At 47.0% G+C, this 22,009-nt stretch overlaps 2 protein-coding genes across 2 annotated transcripts; both read left to right on the top strand.

Annotated features, from left to right (window-relative positions):
* Window positions 1-525: 525 nt before the first annotated feature.
* LOC120685065 lies at window positions 526-2,979 on the top strand. The gene has a single exon (XM_039966907.1). The coding sequence runs from the start codon at window positions 526-528 to the stop codon at window positions 2,977-2,979; it is 2,454 nt and encodes an 817-aa protein (XP_039822841.1).
* A 7,901-nt stretch (window positions 2,980-10,880) lies between these two features.
* On the top strand, window positions 10,881-13,203 carry LOC120685064 (glucan endo-1,3-beta-glucosidase 8-like). Its single transcript, XM_039966906.1, has 2 exons — window positions 10,881-12,421; window positions 12,836-13,203. The coding sequence occupies exons 1-2, from the start codon at window positions 10,930-10,932 to the stop codon at window positions 13,201-13,203; spliced, it is 1,860 nt and encodes a 619-aa protein (XP_039822840.1). The 5' UTR covers window positions 10,881-10,929.
* The last annotated feature ends 8,806 nt before the right edge of the window (window positions 13,204-22,009 follow it).

Genomic DNA, 22,009 nt, shown 5'->3' with positions numbered 1-22,009 from the left:
CAAAGGTCAAACAAATGGCCTCTAAAATATAATATACCACCAAACAAACAAACAAAAACGTGGAAATAACGTCTAAATTTGATACCCTTCTTAGATCACCAATGCCCAGCCGTCCATCCCATGATAAGCGGCTCAAAGTTCCACCATCCCCTGGCCCCACCAAGTCTCTAGGATCATGAGGGGCGTAAAATGGTCAGAAAATTTTGGCCAGCAATTAATCCGTTCCAAACAAAAAAAAATAGCTAAAAAACTCATGCCAAAACGCTGCCATGCAAAGCACCTTCCAGTTCGAAACTTTCCCGCTTTGCTTCACCTCCAGTTGGAAACCTTGTTTTCTTCTGCTGGACATGCAAGAGATTCATCAATGCCACTTCTTGGATCCCACCATCTCCTTCCTGATTTCGCCTATTTAGAGTGCTCCGTCGCGTCGATCCCCTCTCGGACTCGCCGGAACGCGATCTAGCTCCGGATCTAGGCGCTTACCGAGTGAGACAAGAAACCTTGGAGCGAGCTAGAGAGGAAGCAATGGCGGCGGAGGCGTCGAGTTCCAGGGCCGCGCGCGGGGTCCGCATCCTGGACCCGGAGGAGGTGAGGAGGAGCGCGGCGCCGTGGACCTCCCTGGGGGTCGACGGGGCCGACCGCGAGGAGGAGGCTGCGGCGAAGGCGAGGGCGAGGACGCGCGAGTGCGGCGTCTACGTCGGCCACGGCGGCGACGCGCGGAGGATGGTGGTGTGGCTGCGCGCCGAGCTCGAGCTTCTTGGCGTGCCCTGCGTCGCGGCCGACCGGCGCCTGTGCAGGGACGCGCCGGCGCACGCGGCCGCGCGGGCCGCCGTGGACGCGGCCGTGGTCGGGGTGGTCGTCGTCACTCCGACGACGCTGCGCAACCCCTACGCCATCGAGGAGGTTCGGGCCTTCCTTGACCGCGGCGCGCTCGTGCCGGTCTTCGTCGGGGTCACCAGGGGCGACTTCGTCGCCGACGACGTCGTGGCGGGGCGCGGTGACCTGTGGGAGAAGTACGGGGGCGATCTCTGGATGGCCTACGACGGGCTGGAGGAGGACCGGAGGGAGGCCGTGGAGGGGCTCGCCCGCGCGGAGACGGCGGTGGAGGTGCGCGTCGGCGACCTTCGCGACCGCGTCCTCGACGTGCTCGAGATCCTCGGCGCGCGGCTCGGGCGGCGGGCAGTGGCCCCGGCCGTCAGGACGTGGCGCGCCGAGGCGGGCCTGGAGATCCCGTTCCCCTGGAACACGGGCTTCGTCGGCCGGGAGAAGGAGCTGCTCGACCTCGAGTCCATGCTGCGCGGCGGCGCTCGTGCCCACGACAAGGCCGCCGGGAAGAGGCCGATGCCTCCGAACGGCGCCGTCGTCAGCGAGTGGCCCTTCATCGACGGCGTGGTCTGCATCTCCGGCGCGTCCGGCGCCGGCAAGACGGAGCTGGCGCTCGAGTTCGCGCACCGGCACCGGCACGAGTACAAGAAGGTGCTCTGGGTGCACGGCGAGGCGAGGTACCTGCGCCAGAGCTACCTCAAGCTCGCCGACCACCTCGGCATCGCCGTCGGCGATAGCTTCGTGCAGTCGACGGGGCGGGCCGCCGCCAGGAGCCTCCACGACATCGAGGGCAACGCCATCGCCAAGATCAACAAGGAGCTCGCCCGCGACATCCCGTACCTCGTCGTCATCGACAACCTCGAGAGCGAGAAGGACTGGTGGGACCGCCGGCCCGTCGGGGAGCTCCTCCCCCGCGGCTGCCGGCGCACGCGAGTCATCGTTACGACGCGGCTCGCCGGCGACCTGCAGGGGGTCAGGACGCTCGCGCTGGGAGACCTCGACGCGTCCCACGCCTTGCGCCTGATGAAAGGCACGCGCGCGCTCCGCGACGACGACTCGGCTATCCTTAGGGACATCCAGGAGACGGTAGGCGGCGTGCCTCTAGGGCTCGCCCTCGTCGGCGCGATGCTCTCCGAGGTCGCCGTCGCCCCGGCGGAGCTCCTTGCCGCGATGCGGCGCGCGCCGCATCGGGCGCCGACGTGGGAGGCCAGGGACGACGCCGCGTTGCGCGACAACCCGGGCCTGGTGCAGCTCCTGGACGCGTGCTTCGCCCTGCTGGGGCGGGAAGCGGCGGCCGGGCTCGAGGAGGTGGCTCTCCGGCTGCTGGAGGCCAGCAGCTTCTTCGCGCCGGTGCCGATCCCGGCGGCGATGCTCGTCGACGCCGCCCGCGCGGCCGTAGCCGTCGACACGCCGTGGAAGCGGTTCAAGCGCACGATGAGGCTACCCTGCGCCTCGCCGCGAGCGCCGTCGTTCGCCGGCGGCGCCGAGCAGGAGGCGCTGGCGACGCTGCTGCGCCTAGGGGTGGCCCGGCGGAGCACGCGGGAGGGGTGCGTGTCCGTGCACGGCGTGTTCCGGCTCTTCAGCCGCAAGGTCGGCTCCGGCCGGGCCGCCCGCGCCGTCGTGGACGCCGTCGCCGCCGCCGCGCGGAACACCGACGAGCACGCGTGGGCGGCGTGCCTGTCGGTGTTCAGGTTCGACGCGCCGGCGGCGAGCGTCGAGCTGCCGGCGCCGGAGCTCGCGCGGTTCGTCACGGGCTCCGTGCTGCCCCTCGCCGCGCGCTGCCTGGCCGGGTACTCGGCGTGCGCCGCCGCGCTCGAGCTGCTCCGGGAGGCCACCGACGGCGTCTTCGAGGCCGAGGAGAAGTACGTCGGCACGCCTCGCCGGAGCGGCAACGGCAGCAGCGCGTACGTGGAGCTGGACCCCAAGGTGTACCGGGAGCTCGCGCGGTCGAGGGCGGATCTCCTGGTGGCGCGGGCGAGGGTGATGGTGAGGGCCGGCGAGCGCGCCGTCGCCGAGGACCACTGCCAGTCGGCGATCAACATCATGGAGGTGGTCTGCGGCGACTGGCACCCGGCGACGCTGGCCGTCCGGGCGTTTCTAGAGCAGGACGTGCTCGTCCAAACCATGAACGGAGTAGAACCCATCACGGTGTAGCCGTGCATCCGGGACCTCGTGAATTTGTAGGAAGTTCGAGTGAATTTTTCCACCGGAATTCCTACAAAAATTCTTGGGGTCAAAAGGATTAGGTCATTTATCTATCTATTATATTATTAAAGGAGTGTTAAAAGAAGCCACCACGTTCGCCGAGAGGGTCTAGAAATTCCCACGTTAATCTAAAAAAGAGAAGAATTTGCACCGTTAGATTTTATGAAGATCTAACGGTTCAAAATAACTCAAGAGTTCATATCAAATACGATTAATAAATAGCTAATTTCGGATTTAAAAATTTAAGGAAAATTAAGACATGGCAAAGAGTCCATGCTGAATACTATTAGTAAATAGTTTAATTCGGAATTAAAAAAATAAAGAAATTAGGGCTTAATCAAAGAGTCCATGTTGAATACAATTACTAAATAGGAAAATTCTGAATTATCAAATTAAAAAAATAGCATTACCACTAGATAAAAATTAAAAAATTAAAAAAAAACATGACAAAGAGTCCATACCAAATACGATTAGTAAATATAGCTTAATTTGGAATTAAAAAAAATAAGGAAATTAGGACTTAACCAAAGAGTCCATGTTGAATACAATTACTAAATAAGCCAATTCAGAATTATAAAATTTAAAAAATTAGCATTGGCACACGACAAATTAGCCAAATAGCTAAATTAAAAATTAAAAGTATAAAAAAATTGGCATCAAATATGATTAATAAATAGATAAATGCAAGAACTAGAATAAAAAAAATTATTGTTGATATGTGATGGCTGTCCAACTGTTGTCAGTTGACTAATTTTTTTAGTATGTCATATTGTTAGTACCTGTTAAAAGTTTTGCAAACGGATTATGCGTTCTGGACGATTGAAGAAGAGGGGGGCATGGGTAATACGTGAGCTTGATGGAAAAACATATGTTTTAGAATTAATCTGGACTGTTAATACCTCTTTGCAAAGAGATAATGTTGACTTGAATTCCTACCAACTACTGGTAGCTAGCAGCACGGTGGTCGCAGGCAACAGGCTGGCAGAGGGAGCCTCCGACGCGATGTGCCCCCGGTGTCGTGGCACTGCCCCGACGTGAAGGGATGTCGAAGATGGATGGACGAACGATTTCGTGATGATGATGGAGTAAAGAAACGCGATGAGATGTCAAATACGATTAATAAATAGCTAATTTCGAATTTAAAAATTTTAAAAAAGACATGACAAAGAGTCCATGTTGAATACAATTACTAAATAAACAAATTCGGAATTATAAAATTAAAAAAATTAGCATTGGCACACGACAAAAAAATTATTATTAGCCAAATAGCTAAATTAAAAATTAAAAGTATAAAAAAAATTGGCATCAAATATAATTAATAAATAGATAAATGCAAGAACTAGAATAAAAAAAATTGTTGATATGTGTAGTGATTATGAATCATATTAAGAAGAAAAATAGCTAAATAAATAGTATCAAATGCAATAATAAAAATCCAAGTTTGAGTTTCATGGCAAATAAAGTTAATAAATAGATGTATGGGAAAAATCAGGGAGTTAGTCATGTGAGGAATCAAATAGCATAGATAATTATTAACATTATTATCCCCATCTAATCTTCTATAAGTACACACTAGGCATGGAACACAAATGTGATCGATACCTCTAAAGAAGTATAGAGAAAGAGAAGATAAAAAGATAAAGAAGCACCAAGATTGAACGGGTAAGGAAAGTAGAAAAAGGAGAATAGAAAAAGAAGGCAGGAAAAATGAGAAAATGAGGGCAAAAGAAAAGGACAAAAGTGAATTTATTGGTTTTGTCTATAAATAATATCATTAGAATGAGAAAAATATTAAATTATAGCCATGTCCTGTTGGACATTTGACATCTTTCATATATTCATGAAAAAATAGAAGAAGCGGTTCTACCGAACGGTTTTCAAAACAGCTCTATATCCATAAAAAAGTTGCTCCATCAAAGAAGCCACAACTGAAATTATTTTAGCCACAGATACAGGCCTGAAGCCCTGCTAATCTATCTCAAAGTCGATTGCCTACAGTACAAAATCAAATGATTCAAACAAATGTACGTTGTCGATGCTCCTCTTCACTCAGAAAAAAAAAACTCTGAACAATACTAAACATGAAACTTCTCCATTAGATGCATCGGATGCGATACACACTAATCGATTTCAAATATACCGATGAACAAAATAGAAGACAGAGAAATCAATAAAATTACTAGAGAAAATGAAAAATAAAGAAAAGAGTTAGAAACAACAACAAAGATATATATGGAACTATCTATCACCGAGATGACAAAACTCTAAAGTAGGCCAATATATACAGTCATATGGGCTAAAAACAAATAAATTGTGCAGTAACCAAAGTGGGAAAAATAATAATAGGTTCGGTTAAATAAAAAATTTAAAACATATATGCATTAACATAGCACGCATATATATAAGTTTTGCATAATATTTATTTACCAAAGCCAGCAGGAGGCCTCAACTTATTTTTTAACATAACTTTTTTTTGTCTAATCCATGATCATTTTTATTTCGCTCCGATGATGAGTCAGGTCTAGATCTGCTAGATGCTACTTAAGTGCTCTAACAACTACACTAGATATATTTTCGCTAAATATTAATCAAAATATTGCAAGATACAAATCGAACTCCAACATCTAAGTTACAGATTGTTAGCAAACATAACTATCAAATACATATAAATATATTTCATAATTATAAAAAAACTTTATATGAATACAATTATGTACAATTTGCTCCGTATTCAAGGTGATCCAAAATTGAATTCAATCCTCAAATTTAGATTTTGCAAGTTTAAGTACTAAAATATGCAACTATAATATAGAATAAAGCAACATAAAAAGTGATGATTGATATGAACTCCTATGCATAGAAAGCTGCAAGTAGTATAATATTCAACAAGAGCAAATGAGAGGTAAATAAATTATAAAATACATCTCTTCTGTCAATGTAAATATTTTTAAAGAATTAAATAAAAAACTAGCTACCCGCGCTATTAGCGCGGGCCACCTTGTTAGTTCTTTAAGAATTTCAGCGTTTGGAATTGGAATTATGAGGCGTGTTGTTCTTGCTAGAAGTAAGTCTAGGTAATTTCGATTGCAATATTCTCTTAGTGTTGATTTTGTTGTTAGAACCTTGATTTACCGTAGTTATTTGCATTGTACCATCATCTGAATTCAGTTCGAACCTTGATTTTGATCCATTTGCTATTTCACATTCATGAGTAAGGAATATTTTTTCCACAAAAAAATCGGTCGGAATTTACGGCTTTGTATATTTGCATCCATATCATTATCGATGCTAATGTTGATCTCCTCATCTGGTGACCGATACTTCGCTATGCTTTTTGGGGATCAAGGTTCAGATACACCGTGTGCATCTTGGTCGGTTGTTCATGTGACTTTCTTTCATCTGTCACTAGTTTAATGCACTAAATTATTAACACCAAGTTCAACTACAATTATTAAGATTAACTGGCCAACACCTCCAGCTCAGTCAAGTACACGAGAGTGGTGGAGCTAGCTCAGACAACATTACAACAATACCCGGACAACAATACCCCTGATTAGTTGGTTCGTTGTTTGGTGGTTTAGCCCCCACGGTTTTTATTTTTTCCTTTGGTGCAGTGAGTTGCTGGACGGAGCACCACCGTCTGTTCTTTTTCTTCGGTTTCCTGGTGGTTGTTGTTTTGTTTGAGTAGGCTCTTTGCGCTCTCAATTTTCTCCTCTTCTAATAAAAATTCGGCAAATCTCTTGCCGTCCGTTCAAAAACAAAAAATTGGAAAGAGAGGAATACAAGGGTCTTCAGATGAGTTGAGCAACAATCCAACAGTTGCTCGCGCACATCAAGAGAGACACTGAGCTGTGGATCGAAGTGGGAGTAGTCAAGCCTGGTTGTTTAGTTTGTGAGTAGTCACTTTTGATGTAATCTTTACCCCAGACCATGACATAGCTTAAGGCGGGCTAGCGCATGAAATCGTGACATGATGTGTATTTCATAACTTCTATCTTAATACGAAGATGCGTAACTCTCTTGCGTATTCAAGAAAAAGAACTACAATATAGAGATATAAAATTTAAAATAAAAAGATGAAATGGATAAGGATGAATCATAATTCATGCCTGATTCGTTTTTGTCTGTAAGGTTTGCTTGTTTGCTATGGTTTGGTTCAAGCAATTTTGCGTGGGTCTTAAACAAGGACGAAGCATGTCGCAAGAGCATTTTTTTTAATTACTATAGGCTATAGCCTTGGTTTTCTTGCATTAATTTAACTGAACTTTCATTTCTCCATTTCGCAGTCGCCACAGAGCGAGAGCATCTCCAGATAAGTCGTTGGTCGTCACACATATGTCTCTTTTTTTTTTACAAAAACAAAGCTATTTTGCATATTAAATCCACTTAAGTAATATATATATTTTCAGTGAAGCAACAAAAGTAGAGAGCCGCTAATAATACTATGCTTGGTTCGGCATGAAAATAATAATTCGAAATCAAGAAAAAATTAAATTTTTAACAAAAATATAGGTAAATTACTTTTTTCCCTTTCTTGCTGAGTCATCAAAACCATGCGCCTTGTTCCTTGGCGAAGCTCGCGCAGTTGGAATAATTAATTTTGTTTGAAACTATTCAAGGAATTCTCTAAGCTTTTCAGATTGTTCGAAATATTTTATTTTGTTCGAAACTATTTGGCAGAGAAAGAACAAACGCTGGTGGTAGAGTTGGCAACGGGTACCCGAAACCCGACGGGTTTTTACTCTATTAGGGCACGGGTTTGGGACAAATTCTCGACCCGCGGGTCTGCTAATGGGTAAAATGTCTGACCCATCGGGTTTGCGGGTTCGGGTCTGGGAGAGTAGAACCCAAACCCATAAACCCATGGGTTTTTTCAACCCGGCCCAATAATTACTTCAGCCCAAATAATCCAGGCAGCCTGGCCCAATTGAAGTAATATAAAACCCGACACCACCACCCAAAACCCTAACCTAATTCATTTCCCCACCCCACCCGGCCCCCATCCTCCTCTGGCCGTCTGGCGGCGGCGCATCTGAGGCTCGGGCGCTCGGCGCTGAGCCTCCGAGGCTCCGACGCGCCGGCCCCGCGGCTCCGCCCCAGGCCCCTCCGCCCACGCGACGCCGCCGCCATCACCGTGCCGCGCGCCTCCACCTCCGCCCTCGCCGCGCCCCTACCTTCGCCCACGCCACGCCTAGCCGCCCCCGCGCCCACCTCGCCTCGCCTCCATGGCACTGCTCTCCGGCCCTGGCACCAACGACGACGGCCGGTGAACCTCCTCCTCCTCCGCATTAACCTTTTTTTTGCAGCTTGCATCTTGTAGTGCACTGACCCCATGCCGTCCCGAAGGGACGCCGCTGCCACCGACCACCGCGTCGAGCCGAAGAACAAGGACGCCGGCAAAGGAGACTCATCACCACTAGCTACCACTTCACCGCTTCCACTCCTACTTCTTGGGTCTCCGTCCCAAGCTGCTATCATCGACGACCCCTCCGATCCGAAGCCGCGCGTTGCCGTGGTTGCTGCTGCTGCTGCGACGAAGAACAGGCACGTGTGTCAAGTTAAGCGGTCGGCTGCTGCATCAACAAGAGCGCAACGGCCTCCCGTGTCTCCTACTTCACCTACATTGTGCAATATCGTACAGTCTTTGAGAGTAAGCAAAAGAGCTTGTGACATTTCAATTTTTCTTTGACTGCTTGCTCCTAGTTTCAATTTATATGTGCTCTGCTTCAAAAGAATGTATTGTACTACCTTTTTCACATGCTTAGTCATATAATGCTGAATAAAATCATGATACTAATACCTGACTAGGAATAGCATATGTCATTTGATAACATTTGGTGTCCCTGTCCATTTAGGATCTATATTTTTGCTTCATATTTTATATGCTGATTGATCTCATATGCGTGTCTAGGCTAAAAAAATGACTACAGTTAGTGGCAGCCAATCCCCATTGTCAATTGGATCACAAGCAGAGTTTGGAACCCCTTCAAGATCTCCTTCACCTCTGGTGGAATCTGAAAATGATTCGGTGCCCATTGAGATAGAAGACGATGTTGAAGTCATTGAAGTAGAAGAAGGGGAAGATGATGCTGCAGAAGCTGGTTCTAAGAGGAAGCTCACTTCTGCTGTTTGGAAAGAGTTTAAGAGAGTGAAGTTCAATGGCAATGTTCGGGCAAAGCGCAACTATTGTGGCAAGAAACTTTATGCAACTAGCACAAATGGGACTAAGCACCTGCACAACCATTTGAAGGGTTGCGTGCAGAGTCTGCTTTCAGCACTGGTGGTAGAGTGCTTAGTGAGCATCGCAGCAAGCTCACTACAAAGATGTTGGAGGCTCTCATGTGTTCCCAAGATTGGATTAGAAACAAATACAAAGGTATATTACTGTCCTATGTATATATACTAGTCCATTGATGTAAATATTTGTTGTTAATGCTGAAATGTAATTTTTTTTGCTGTATAGTTGATGAGAAGAACAAGCAGCCTGCCACCTTTTGGTCTTGTCTCCAGGATATTCAAGAGGACCTTCAGGTGATGTGCTCTCAATATTATTATTGTTTCCTTGTAGTATTTTTAGATTAAATTCCTAATTACTATGTTGTGCATGCTCATGTAGGAACTTGCAATTTGAGGAGATGCTCAAGAGTTTCAGGTGGTGGTTCCCCTTTTGGTGCAAGGAACAAGTCTTCAAGCAGCAATTGATGAATTGATGTGCCTACTTTTGGTTATTATTATTTGTCAATTGTGAACTTGGATGGAACTTGTATGTGGCTCATTTTGGTTACTATGATGTGTGGAACTTTATGTGCTGGTGGTGGCTAGACTAACTGGCTAGTGACCTTTTGGTAGTTGGTACTAGTGGTGACTGGTGACCTTCATGATGAGTTGAAGTGTTGAGCTGTTGTTATTTGACAAGTGGATGTCTGAACTTGGTAGGATTAGTGTTTGGTAATGTATTTCAGTTATGTATGAACTAGCCAATGCCAAGTATTCCTGCCTATCAGTTTGTTGTTTCTGTTATTTTTATAATTTTTGCATGTGTATATATATATTGAATGGTTCAGTGCTGCTGCATTGGTGCTTCACTGGACGTTAGCATGTTAACGGGCACGGGCGACCCGTGGGCGACCCGAGACCCGAACGGGCACGGGTCTGGGCACAAAAATGAACCCGTGACGGGCATGAGTTTTTTAGTGGGTCTGATTTTAGCATCGCGGGCACGGGTTTGGGCTGGCAAAACCCAACGGGTCTGTGCCCGTTGCCAACCCTAGCTGGTGGTGAAAAGAAAAAGGAAGAAACGACATCTTAATATGGGCCGAAAAGTTTGATGGGCCTCCATGGAAACAGAGCAAGAAAGGGAGGAGAGGGGGGGGGGGGGGGGGGGGGGGTGCGTCAGCTTGGCGGGCAGCAAATCGCGCGATAAATAGAAATCCCGGTGGGCCGTGGCGCGCAACTCCGGTCAGTCGGTCACCGCTGCCGTCACTCCGTCTCACGCACGCCACAATTCGTCGCAGCCTCGGACCCCCCAAAACCGCCTCCACTCACCTCGTCAGACGTCAGCCGTGCTCAGCCGGCCACCTCACACGAACACCGCCGGCACCGCCCATGCATCCCATTAACCGCCGCCTCCCTCTACTCGATCGTCCCTGACCTCCGTCCTGCCACCGTTAACCTCCCCCGGCAATCATTTCCGCCACCGTGCACCGCCATTGAATGCTCCAGCGGCGATCCACTTTGCTAAAGCTAGCTAGCCAGCCGCGGTTGTTCCACCTGCAGAAAGTGAAGCCATCATCCATTCACTCCGTAACAGTAACCCTTGCGTTATGGTGTCGCCGGACGGTCGGCGCTGGATCGGAGCGTTTCGTCCCCGGCCGTGGCAGACGAGCACGAGGGTCTCCAATGGCGGCGGCGTTGCGCTGCGTTCTCGCTTCGGCTCTCGTCGCGGCGGCGGCGATGGCGATGGCGGCGGACGCGCTCGGGGTGATCTGGGGCACGATGTCGACGCGCCGGCTGCCGCCCAAGGTGGTGGCGCGGCTGCTCGCGGACAACGGGTTCCGGAAGGTCAAGATCTTCGACGCCGACGAGCGGACCATGGCGGGGCTCGCCGGGACGGGCATCGAGACGATGGTCGCCGTGCCCAATGACCTCCTCGCCGCCGTCGCCGACTACGGCCGCGCCCGGGAGTGGGTGAGGGAGAACGTCACCAGGTACGCCTTCGACGGCGGCGTCGACGTCAGGTTCGTGGCCGTCGGCAACGAGCCGTTCCTCCGGGCGTACGGCGGCGCGTTCGACCGCGTCACCGTGCCGGCGCTGAGGAACATCCAGCGCGTGCTCGACGAGGCCGGCCACGGCGGCAGGGTCAAGGCGACGGTCCCCGTGAACGCCGACGTGTACGACTCGCCGCCGGGCGACCCGGTGCCGTCGGCGGGGAGGTTCCGCGCCGACGTGGCCGGGGTCATGGCCGAGGTGGTGCGCTTCCTCAACCGCAGCGGCGCGCTGCTGACGGTCAACATCTACACGTTCCTCAGCCTGTACGGGAACGACGGCTTCCCGCTCGACTACGCCTTCTTCGACGGCGGCGGCGGCGGCAAGGCGAAGCCGGTGGTCGACGGCCGGGTCACCTACACCAACGTGTTCGACGCCAACTTCGACACGCTGGTGTCGGCGCTGAGGAGGGTCGGGCTCGGCCACCTGCCGGTCATGATCGGCGAGGTCGGCTGGCCGACGGACGGCGACCGGCACGCCACGCCGGCGCTGGCGGAGCGGTTCTATGCGGGGCTGCTCCGGCGCCTCGCGGCGGGGAAGGGCACGCCGCTCCGGCCCGGCGCGCGCATCGAGGTGTACCTGTTCGGGCTCATCGACGAAGACGCCAAGAGCGTGGCGCCGGGCAACTTCGAGCGCCACTGGGGCCTCTTCACCTTCGACGGCCGGCCCAAGTTCCCCCTCGCCCTCCGCGGCGGGCGCCCCGCGATGCCCGTCCCGGCCAGGGGCGTCGAGTACCTGCCCCGGCGGTGGTGCGTGCTGAACCCGGACGCCGCCGGCGACGACGCCGCGGGGCGGGTCGCCGACAACGTTGGCTACGCGTGCGGCCGCGCCGACTGCACGGCGCTGGGGTACGGGTGCAGCTGCGGCGGCGCACTGGACGCGCGCGGGAACGCTTCGTACGCGTTCAACGCGTACTATCAGGCGCAGGGGCAGGCCGAGTCGGCGTGCGACTTCCAGGGGCTCGCCGTCGTTGTCGACGAGGACGCGTCGCGGGGCAAGTGCAACTTCAGCGTGCAGGTCGTCGGGTCGGGGGCGCCGGAGCCCGCAGCCGCGGCCATGGCGAGGACGGCGGCCGTGCTGCACTGCTACAGAAACCTTGATTTGTCCCAGTCGAGAAATCTTTTTTGTCCCGATTTTCTAACCGAGAACGCCATGCGGGAACCCTTTTGTCCCGAGTCTGGCAACCGGGACAAAAGACACCCTTTTGTCCCGGTTGGTGGTTGGGACAAAAACGACTTTTTTTAGCGTCCCCCGCCGGAGCTCCACACCACCGGCTCCTCCCTCCTCGAGCTCCAATTCCATCACTCCATCACAAAAACATGCTCAACTCCCTCACAAAGATACAATCACACTTGAAAAAATTTTCAGATTGAAGCTAGAAACATTCTTATCTTACATGGTCATCACACATCACACAAGTAAAATAGCAAAAATCTAATTCACAATACAAGAGACTGATTTGATTCATCATACAAGGATTGACCACCACAGTCACAAACCAAAAAAAACAAAACAAAAAAACATATGCTGCCCTCACCAGCCCACGGCGGCGGGCATGCCCACCCCTGCGCGTGGCCGCGCGTGGCAGCGGCGGCTTGCTGGGCCGCATCCGCGCCCCGTCCCCACCAGTGTCGCTGCGGCTCCTGGCCGCGCGCGACGGCGGCGGCTCGCCGGCACCTGGCCGCGGCTTGCCGGCCCGCAGCCGTGCGCGCTTCCCGTATCTCGCCGCCCCCGCACACCATCCCCGCCAGCGTGGCCGCGCCTCCTAGCCGCACGCTGCGGTGGCGGTGGCTCGCCGGCTCGCCGGCCCGCGCCCGCCCCCACCGGCACCTGGCCGTGGCTGCCAGCCCGATGCCGCGCGCTTCCCACCGGTGCCTGGCGCGGCTCACCGCCCCCGCCTGCGCCTGAGAGGGAGGAAGGACCGGATCAAGGAGGGAGGGGAGGAGGAGGAAAGCTCGAGGGAGAGAGATGCCAGGGAGAAGAAGAGTCGAAAAGATAAGAGAGGGGACAGAGTTAAATAAATGAGAGGTAGGTGGAGGCCACGCCCGTGAAACTCTTTTGTCCCGGTTGGAGACTCCAACCGCTACAAAAGACTATCTTTTGGTCCCGGTTGGAGTCACCCACCGTGACTAAATCTGGGACTAAAGGATACTATTTTATTCCGGTGGAAGTCTTCAACCGGGATAAAAGGTCTTTCTACTCTTTATTGGCTGCTAGACTTTAGACCCGGGACTAAAGCTTTCATTTGTCCCGGGTCCAATAACGACCGGGACAAATGTGCAGGAACAAAGCCCTGTTCTGTAGTAGTGCTGGCAGCTCTGCTTCTCGTGTTGCTTTGAGCTTACGCGAGGTGTGAATGCGATGCTCGTAGATTGTAGGTAGGTGACGGCGTTAAGGTTGTTGTACTCGGTACTTTTGATCACATGAGATGTTTTGTGCTCATATTTGAGAGATTATCAGTTCATATCTAAGCCCTTTGCCCCTTTAATTGAATAGGGAAAAAAAGAACTTAGAGTTCATTTGGAACAGAAAATAACTTCATCAAAATGGCAATAATGTTCAGCAAAAAATAACTTCATCATATGGCAACAATGTTCAAAAGTCTAAGTTGCATTTGAGAATCATGTAGCGTGAGCATGCTCTTTATTCACACGGCAGCAATGTATTATTTTTTTTTGTGACGCATGTACGCACTCAACTTGCGAGTTCGTCTGTGATAATAAATTGATTGTAATTTCAGTTATGCACAGAAATTGCAACTCTTGATAGTTTCCATAGCTGAAAAAATAGAATCTTAGGCTGTTTTTCTTTGCCTGGTAGGGAAGGATTGATATTTTACCCTTAACTAGTAACTAGTAGAGTGTACGTGCGGCACGCACATGTTTAAAGAACAATGTTATGAAAAAAACACTCTAAATTTTAGTTGTAACAAGTATTTTTAGAAACTATTAGGATGTACGTGCAACACGCACGTGTTTAAAGAACAATGTTGTGAAAAGAACACCCTAAATTTTAGTTGCAACAAGCATTTTTAGAAATTATATATGGTGAAAACAAATAACAAGGCCTCAAGTGAAAAACTATATATCTTTAACAAGACTGTCTGCACGCACGGCACAACATGGTCATGAGTTCAACATACAAAAAAAGCAATTATCCATCTTAGAAGAAGTGTAAATTATAAAAGAAACATATGTATCCAATATTGGTTTGAGTTAATAAATGAAAGAATGTATAGCCACGAAATAATATATTGATTGATGGAAAGGCAAACCTTGTACACATTTATAGCTAAGGAACTTTAACATATTGGCTTATCGAATCAACACGAGATCCTTGGCTAACTAACAATCCTGTCACTATAAACCAAGAGTGGCACACAGCCTAAGAGCATCTCCGGCAGTTGTCCCCAAATCACAACTTCCAAATAATGCATATTTCAACCCCCGTCCATCCGGCAGAGGCTGTTGAGTGGGACCCACGAAAGGAGGGCTTTCTAAAAACTTACCCATATTCCGTTGCCTGAACAATTAATAAACAAAAAATGATTGAACCACATTAGGTGACTCAAATTAACCTTGATGTGTAGACGAGTTAGTATGAACTCGCCAAGTGTGAAGCCATTGACACTATTCCCAGTGTTGCATGGACACGGATTGGGTGCAGGTGTCCCATTTGTCACGCCAAATACTACATTGAATCCTATATGCGTGTGGACTAAGGTGACACCAGATACCATTTGAAACTTGACATGTTCTTGTTTCCCAAAACCATCGTTACCATATTGTTGGAGGCATAGAGCATGCGAGCATCTTCAGGTGGTAACAGACCGAACAGACTTAGCTGCAGACTCGCAACCCTTCTCCAAGAAATAATGTAGGTGCAAGGATCACCAATTGGAAACTAAATTCAGAGACTTGCCACAAAGACATAAACAACAGATAAGCATAGGCATGCAAACTCATCAAAAGGAAAAAAGAAAAAGAAAAAGAAAAAGAAAACACAAGGCATGTGCATGTCATATTATCAATCTATCAACAGGACAGTTCCAAACTATACCTTTCTAAGAACAGACACAGCTGAAGGTATAAAATGACTTTTCAAAATAGATAAAGCCCTACCAAGGTCGTCGTGTGTAAAGCACTAAGAACCACCTCTTAGAAAAGTACCAGATATCATAAAAGTAGTTTGAACTTGAACTGCACACTACCAAAAAAACGTGGAAGCCAGCTTGGCAGCTTCATGCCCTATATCCCAAATTTTATCAGGTGCAACCTCCTCACGCTCCCTTAAGCTGCACAATTGCCCAACAGACTTTTAGATAACAGGCAAAGGTGTATTTCAGTAAGGTTTGAGTTTAAATTCTTACAAGCATAATCAGATGTGCAAATTATCATACACTACTACAGATTCAGCCTTTTGTCCCGGTTTTGGAACCGGGACAAGCCTTCCGGGACAAAAGCCTCGAGGCTTTTGTCCCGGGTGGCAGAACCGGGACAAAAGGTGCCTGGCGTTAAAAATTTTTTTGCACACCACGGGATTCGATCCCAAGACCTTTTGCCTAGCGCATGGTTTCCTTGCCAACTCACCTAAGTAGTACATGTGACACAGTATAGAATAACTTCCTTTTGAACTATCACGTGGAGGGGCCTTTTGTCCGGGTTGGTAACACCAACCGGGACAAAAGGGTCACCCTTTTGTCCCGGTTGGTGTTACCACTCGGGATAAAAAAAGGTTGGGCCTTTTGTCCCGGGTGGAGCCACCAACCGGGACAAAAGGGGGGCCTTTTGTCCGGGTTGGTGGCTCCACCCGGGACAAAAAGCCCCTGTCCCCCACGTTAGCCCAGCTAGCCGTTGGACCCGGGACAAAAGCCACATTTTGTCCCGGGCCCAAAGGTAACCGGGACAAATGGCCTGGAACAAAGGGCTATTCTGTAGTAGTGATATGTGCAAAATGGTGTATACCATCAGCTATGTATAAGTTACCTGTCACCCCTAAGACAGGTAAAGAATTTCAAAAAATGAATTAAGAGATTGAGGCATAGGGTTCTAGCTATCTTGCCGTCATAATATAACCTATGCCATCGCACCATCTGCAAATACTGCTGTCATGCAGCTATGTCCAATGGGCGGCACTGCAGCAGCCTCAAAAATATCTTTTCAGTTATCATTTAAAGAATGATCATTGATGAAAGGGGATTAGCTGATCATTGATGAAAGTCACTGTTAATGTGTTGATCCCACACGAATGACCAGTGATCTATTCTGGTTGTCCACAAATGAAAAGGATGTGAACATATATATAAATAAAATAATCAAGGTGACACTGGGGAAACGATTCCAATAGATCTGGCAACCTCTATCTTCTTTCTGATATATTATGCATAGAACTTTGGCCTGTTCCTCTGAAAAAAGAAGGAAACGGTTTTTGTTACAGCTAAAATTACAAAGCATGCAGATTAAATTTTAGAAAATACCGTACCAAATTTGTAATGGCATCTGCAATCAAGTCATGAGCTTTCTCCACTGTAACCTAAAGGCAGGAACAAAGATTTCAAATATAACATAACAGTGGATCCCATTTTGAATGTCAGAGTCAGACAAAGACATATTCTTCAGTAATGCCTTATGTGCAATTGTGGAACTGAAGAAAGAAAGAGGTGAAATGGATAAGCATCAAACACGAACACTAATCATCATCAACATACAGACTACAGTTTGCAAGAGGCACCTATATCCATGTGTTACTTTCATCGAGTAGTTTAACAAATGGTCCAGTATAAGCACCCAGACAGAAAGAAAGATTAGTAAAAGCAATCAACCACACCTGTCATTAAGGAGGATAACTCACCAAATCACTGCGTTCAAGCACTCTCCAGCTGTCTCCAGACGTCAATATTCTTCTCAAAGGGGTCTCAGGACAAGCTTTTCATTCTATTCCAATCTGCAGATAAGATTGCTCTCATCAACTACCTTCTCAAAGCATTTAAATAAAAAAATGATGCTCAAAGATACATTAATAACTCAAGGTAAATTTCTACATTAAACACATATTGTCTGCCGCCTTTAAGCCACATATTTAGGTTATCATGATTCATGAACAACATGTGTAATAGAAATTTATATTATCACAATCAGCAGAAACATTAGAAATTTGTATCAGCAAAGTTAGTCTGAAAATAATGTAAAGATGGATATGGAAAGCTTACCTCTGATGGAAGAACTCCTCCCAAGTCATGCGTAAAGGACAATCTGCAGATAAGCCAGTGGAGGGGGCGAGGCCACTTGTTAGCTGGAGTGAGAAGAATCCATTGCTACATACTAAAATATACAGAGATCGTATTAGATAGAAGAAGCAAGCTTTTACCTGTCCATTTATTTTTGGAATCATAACATCCTCATCACAGCAATTGGAATCATCAGTCACAAATTAAAAAGATTAAAGCAGTCATGTCAGATAATAAAGCCATGCGAATTGCTCACCTTTGATGAACCCTGGAGCAACATTTCTTGTGTGTCTTGCTTGATCAAGTGCAAAACATAATTCAATGTCAATATTATTACCATGTAGGAGCAAAATCTTGCAAAACTTCCCTAACTTCATTACACGGTTTCCTTGTACTCTTTTATATCTCCACTCCTTGAATCTACAACAATGTTCCAGAAATACCTTCATTGTTTCGTTGTATCCTTGATGTTTGGCTGATAAAAAAGAAGATAGGAAATAAAATTAAAAAATAGGAGAATGATCTCATATTGAGAAAGCCCTCACCCTGAATTCAGTCTTTACCCTAAAAGACAATAATCTGGTCCACATGCAAAATTGGGCTACAACTTAATCAAAAGACATTGTTACTTATATTTACCAAAGGGACAATTCCAAGAATGGACCAGAAGTGTCATTTATCAATAAATACACAAAGAAACAATAGATATTTCTTATATTTAAGCAGAGATAGCTTTGTATGCAGTTTCCTATTTTGCTGTAGCAGCACTACATAAATGGAATCAATTTTTTCAGTTAAGAGAAGGCTAGCAGAAAATGATATATGCCAGTCAAATTACTTCAACCACGGCCCATGCAAATAATTTAGCCATCATTATGTGATATATGAATCTACTGAAGGATGTAACCTCAAGAAAAGAAATGTTTCTGCAGCAAAGCAAGAGCACATGATCTGCTGTCATTGTTCCCTTCACTGTTCAGTATGTCTGCATCAAGCAAATGAAAAAATAAAGACAAGGAAATATTAGACTGATACTTTAGGCACAATTGACAATACAAATTGGAGCGTCCAATTCTGTAAAAAAATTAATGAGGGAAAAATGCAAGCAAGAAACATTTGGGCCTCTCCTCTCGATATTAGCACAGTGAGCAATGTCTGTGAATATTAAAAATGAAGTACTACTTGGCTTGATTCATGGTGATGTAGTTTACCTCTAATTAAGCACCTGGTTGATGAGAACGTGTTGCCATAGCAAGGAAACACAGATGGGCAGATGCTGACTGAGTAGCTGAAGCATCACCGATCTCAGCTGCCGTCTGCGTAGATCAGCTCCACTGCACAGGGCAACGGAAGAAGTAGATCCAAGGGAGAGCAAGGGCCATAGAATTGAGGAAACAGAGTATTAACCTTCCGGTGCGGAACCGGAAAGGGCTTCGACAACACAATAGAGGAATCTGCAAAAACATGCAAGTTGTATGGTAGAATTGTAAAACAGATTACTTATCAACCGGGCAACAACATTTGATTGAAATATGGTAGTGTCCAATCAATATATTAAGTTGGAAACATAAAAGTAATTTCTGAAACCTGATACTTCTAGAGGCAGAGTAATTTGAAAGCACACATGTGAAATATCTATACATGTAGAGTAGGCTATGAAACTAAGCATAGTAACCTATTTTTTTATTTTTACACAACGATAGCCAGAGAGTAAACAAATGAAACTATTATGAGCCATAAATTATCAAGGATATACCTCCAATCGTCTGGTATGTGAAGCACTGACCAAATGTGTAACCTTTTAGCCACTACAAATGGATCCCCAGCAAAATAATTTTGGCTGGGACAAAATGATAGAAGCAAAAAAAAAAAGACTGCAAAATTACTGCCCAGATTTGGTCCAGAAAAAAGTGCATGCTATTTAATATGAAACGGCTATCCCTATAGATTTTAGGATGGTATTGCTACCACTATTTATTAGTAAAAATGCTAAATTCCATGGTTAGTTGGTTACACAAATAAGTCTGGAACTAAATTGGTTATCGAACTATTACAATCCAGATATGCCAGAACAACATATTGAACCATTCATCTATATTGGGCCAAGCACCGGAAATTAGTTGGCTACGTTCAAGCATAAGCAAGTAATCCTATTAATGGACATGACAAATAGCCATTGGGGCCTTAGGGCCATGGACCATGCTGGGCATAAGGAAGCTCTATCGATAGCAGTCTGTCCCTGGATAGCAATGCTTCAGAAGCAACTCAAAACTGAGAATTTGAGAATACAAATGTGTAAAGTCTGGCAAGAGAAATTTAGGATGCACATAAGAGCATAGCAATTCTAAATATGTTATTGAAATTCGTAACAAAATAGTGAAACGAAAGTAGTGCGTTGATTTAGTGTGAAAAAAGGGTGATTCAATTCCAACAGAAATCAAGGTGTGCACACTCATACCATGCAATCAAGTCGAAGTCAGTCTCATAAACCATGGTCGGAGCCCCTTCCCATGCTACTCTGTACAAGGAAATAAAACTTTATTTATTGTTCTGGTACTAAATTCAGGTGTCTGCAACTTTCTCCACAAAAATAGATATTACCAATTTAAGTCAGATGGATTTACAGGATTTGTACCTGACATGGGAGGAGAAGGATCGATTTAGGTGGATCCGTCAAACTGCATACACATAAAACAGATAGCACTGGACTGATAAGAATGCACCTTGCACGGAACTCATGCACCTATGGTATATCCAAATCTAAGTCGTACTTTGAAGCTGATGCTGAGCAAACTGTAAATCCTTTGCCTAGCATAACAGTAATATGAGATCTGCAACACAAGGAAATAGGAAAGTACACATCATCCAAGTAGTGCTTCTGTTGACGCAAAAATCAACACACTGGAATCCGAGGGCAAGTGTTCGCCAACCACGGAAAGTGAACCAAGCGTGCCAGTCAATTTGACCTGAAATTGACAAGGGAGAAAACAAAGTCAAATTCGAGAGCGTATCGGCTGTGATTCCGAATATCTTTCAGATGGGCGTATCGGCAAGCTTTGCCGATACTATGGACGCCAAAAAGATATTAAATGCAAGCGCGTAGTAAACGAGCGTATCGGCAGGACCAGCCGATACACTAAACGACAAAACCGGCTTCAAATAGCCGATCGTGTATGTATGACAAAATCTAAGCTACGAATGTGTAACTTAGATGATGTGAAGCTAAAAACAGATCTAAACCGGCTCTTGATATAACAAAAGTGTCACTCTAAAACCTAAAGCCGATCTAGTATGTTTTTAGATGTGATAATGTCCAAAAAGCATAGGAAAACCTACAAATCTAGCCAATATCGATAATTGGTGAATAAATCTAGACGAGACGACAGCGATGCGCCCGGAAGTCAAAGCCTAGATAAACTCAATAACTTTTGAATAGATTTGAACAAAGTCACAGCGATGCGCCCGGTAGCTAAAACTCAAATATACTCGGTAAAACAAAAACTCACCAACAAATCAAGTCGCTCGAATGTGAGGCGTCCTTAATCAACTTGAAAGAACTCATCGAAAAAGAAAAGAAAAGGCGAAGTCGCCGAAAAAGTGCAAAGGAATTGCAAAGTTTGTTATATTGGATGTGTATCAAGTTTTTCCGGTCCCTTACAACTCATATTTATAGCCTAGTGCTATCAAGTCCTAGCCGATTACGGCAAACATTACTTGACCCTAAAGAAAAGACTATTTAAAAGATAAACTACCTAAAATATTACAACCGAATCATCAAGATTTTCGTAGAGTCCGGATCCTTTTCTCCTTCCTTGACTTCATCGGCAACTTCTCAATCGGTCGGATACCAGAGCCAGCGGATCATCATCTTCACGGCATATTCCTCTGGTCCATCGGACGAACTCCATCGGCCGATTCCAACACTGTGCATCTTTTGATTTCTTCCAAATCGGCCACCTTCTCTTCATAAAAATCACCTTCCTTAACACATGTAAAAAAACGGTGTCAACACATGCCCCCCCAGTTTCGGAATAATTTATTTTGTTCCGAAACTACTCCAACCAGCATTTAAAGCCATTCCTCGTACTTCGTGCACACGGCTTATCCCGTATAACTGGGTAAAACTCTTCTTTGCCCCTAGCCTTTTCATCTTCCGTCAGCACAAACCTAACGTGCCGATTCACCTTTCGTCTTTTCACTTACCCAGACTGGGCCATAAATATCACCTTCCGTCCTTGTATCGGCCACAAGTCTCCATTAGCTACAGGACCTCCTTTCTTCTTCTTCCAGCAAAAACCCTAGGTCTTCCTGTAGCAATGGCGGGCGTCAAGTGCTCCAATGAAGGTCCTTCTGACGCTCCTCCGGCGATCCGCCGCCGCTTGGGGTAAGGCCCATCTTTTTATCTCTTAATTACCACATTCTTGCCTGGTTTTGATCTCCAATCTTTGCACAGCGATGGCAGCTCTTCTTCTTCGGACTCCTCCGACT

The sequence above is a fragment of the Panicum virgatum genome, chromosome 8N, assembly GCF_016808335.1.
Source record: "Panicum virgatum strain AP13 chromosome 8N, P.virgatum_v5, whole genome shotgun sequence".
Taxonomy (NCBI): Eukaryota; Viridiplantae; Streptophyta; class Magnoliopsida; order Poales; family Poaceae; genus Panicum; species Panicum virgatum.
Note: the sequence above shows the minus strand (reverse complement) of the source record. Positions and strands in the feature narration are given on the sequence as shown.

Bases quoted from the DNA above. Each gene is read 5' to 3' on its own strand.
- LOC120685065 (XM_039966907.1), top strand. From the start codon at position 526: ATGGCGGCGGAGGCGTCGAGTTCCAGGGCCGCGCGCGGGGTCCGCATC.
- LOC120685064 (XM_039966906.1), top strand. From the start codon at position 10,930: ATGGCGGCGGCGTTGCGCTGCGTTCTCGCTTCGGCTCTCGTCGCGGCG. The intron at 12,422-12,835 runs GTCCCGATTTTC...TGCCCTCACCAG, and splicing joins CCAGTCGAGAAATCTTTTTT to CCCACGGCGGCGGGCATGCC.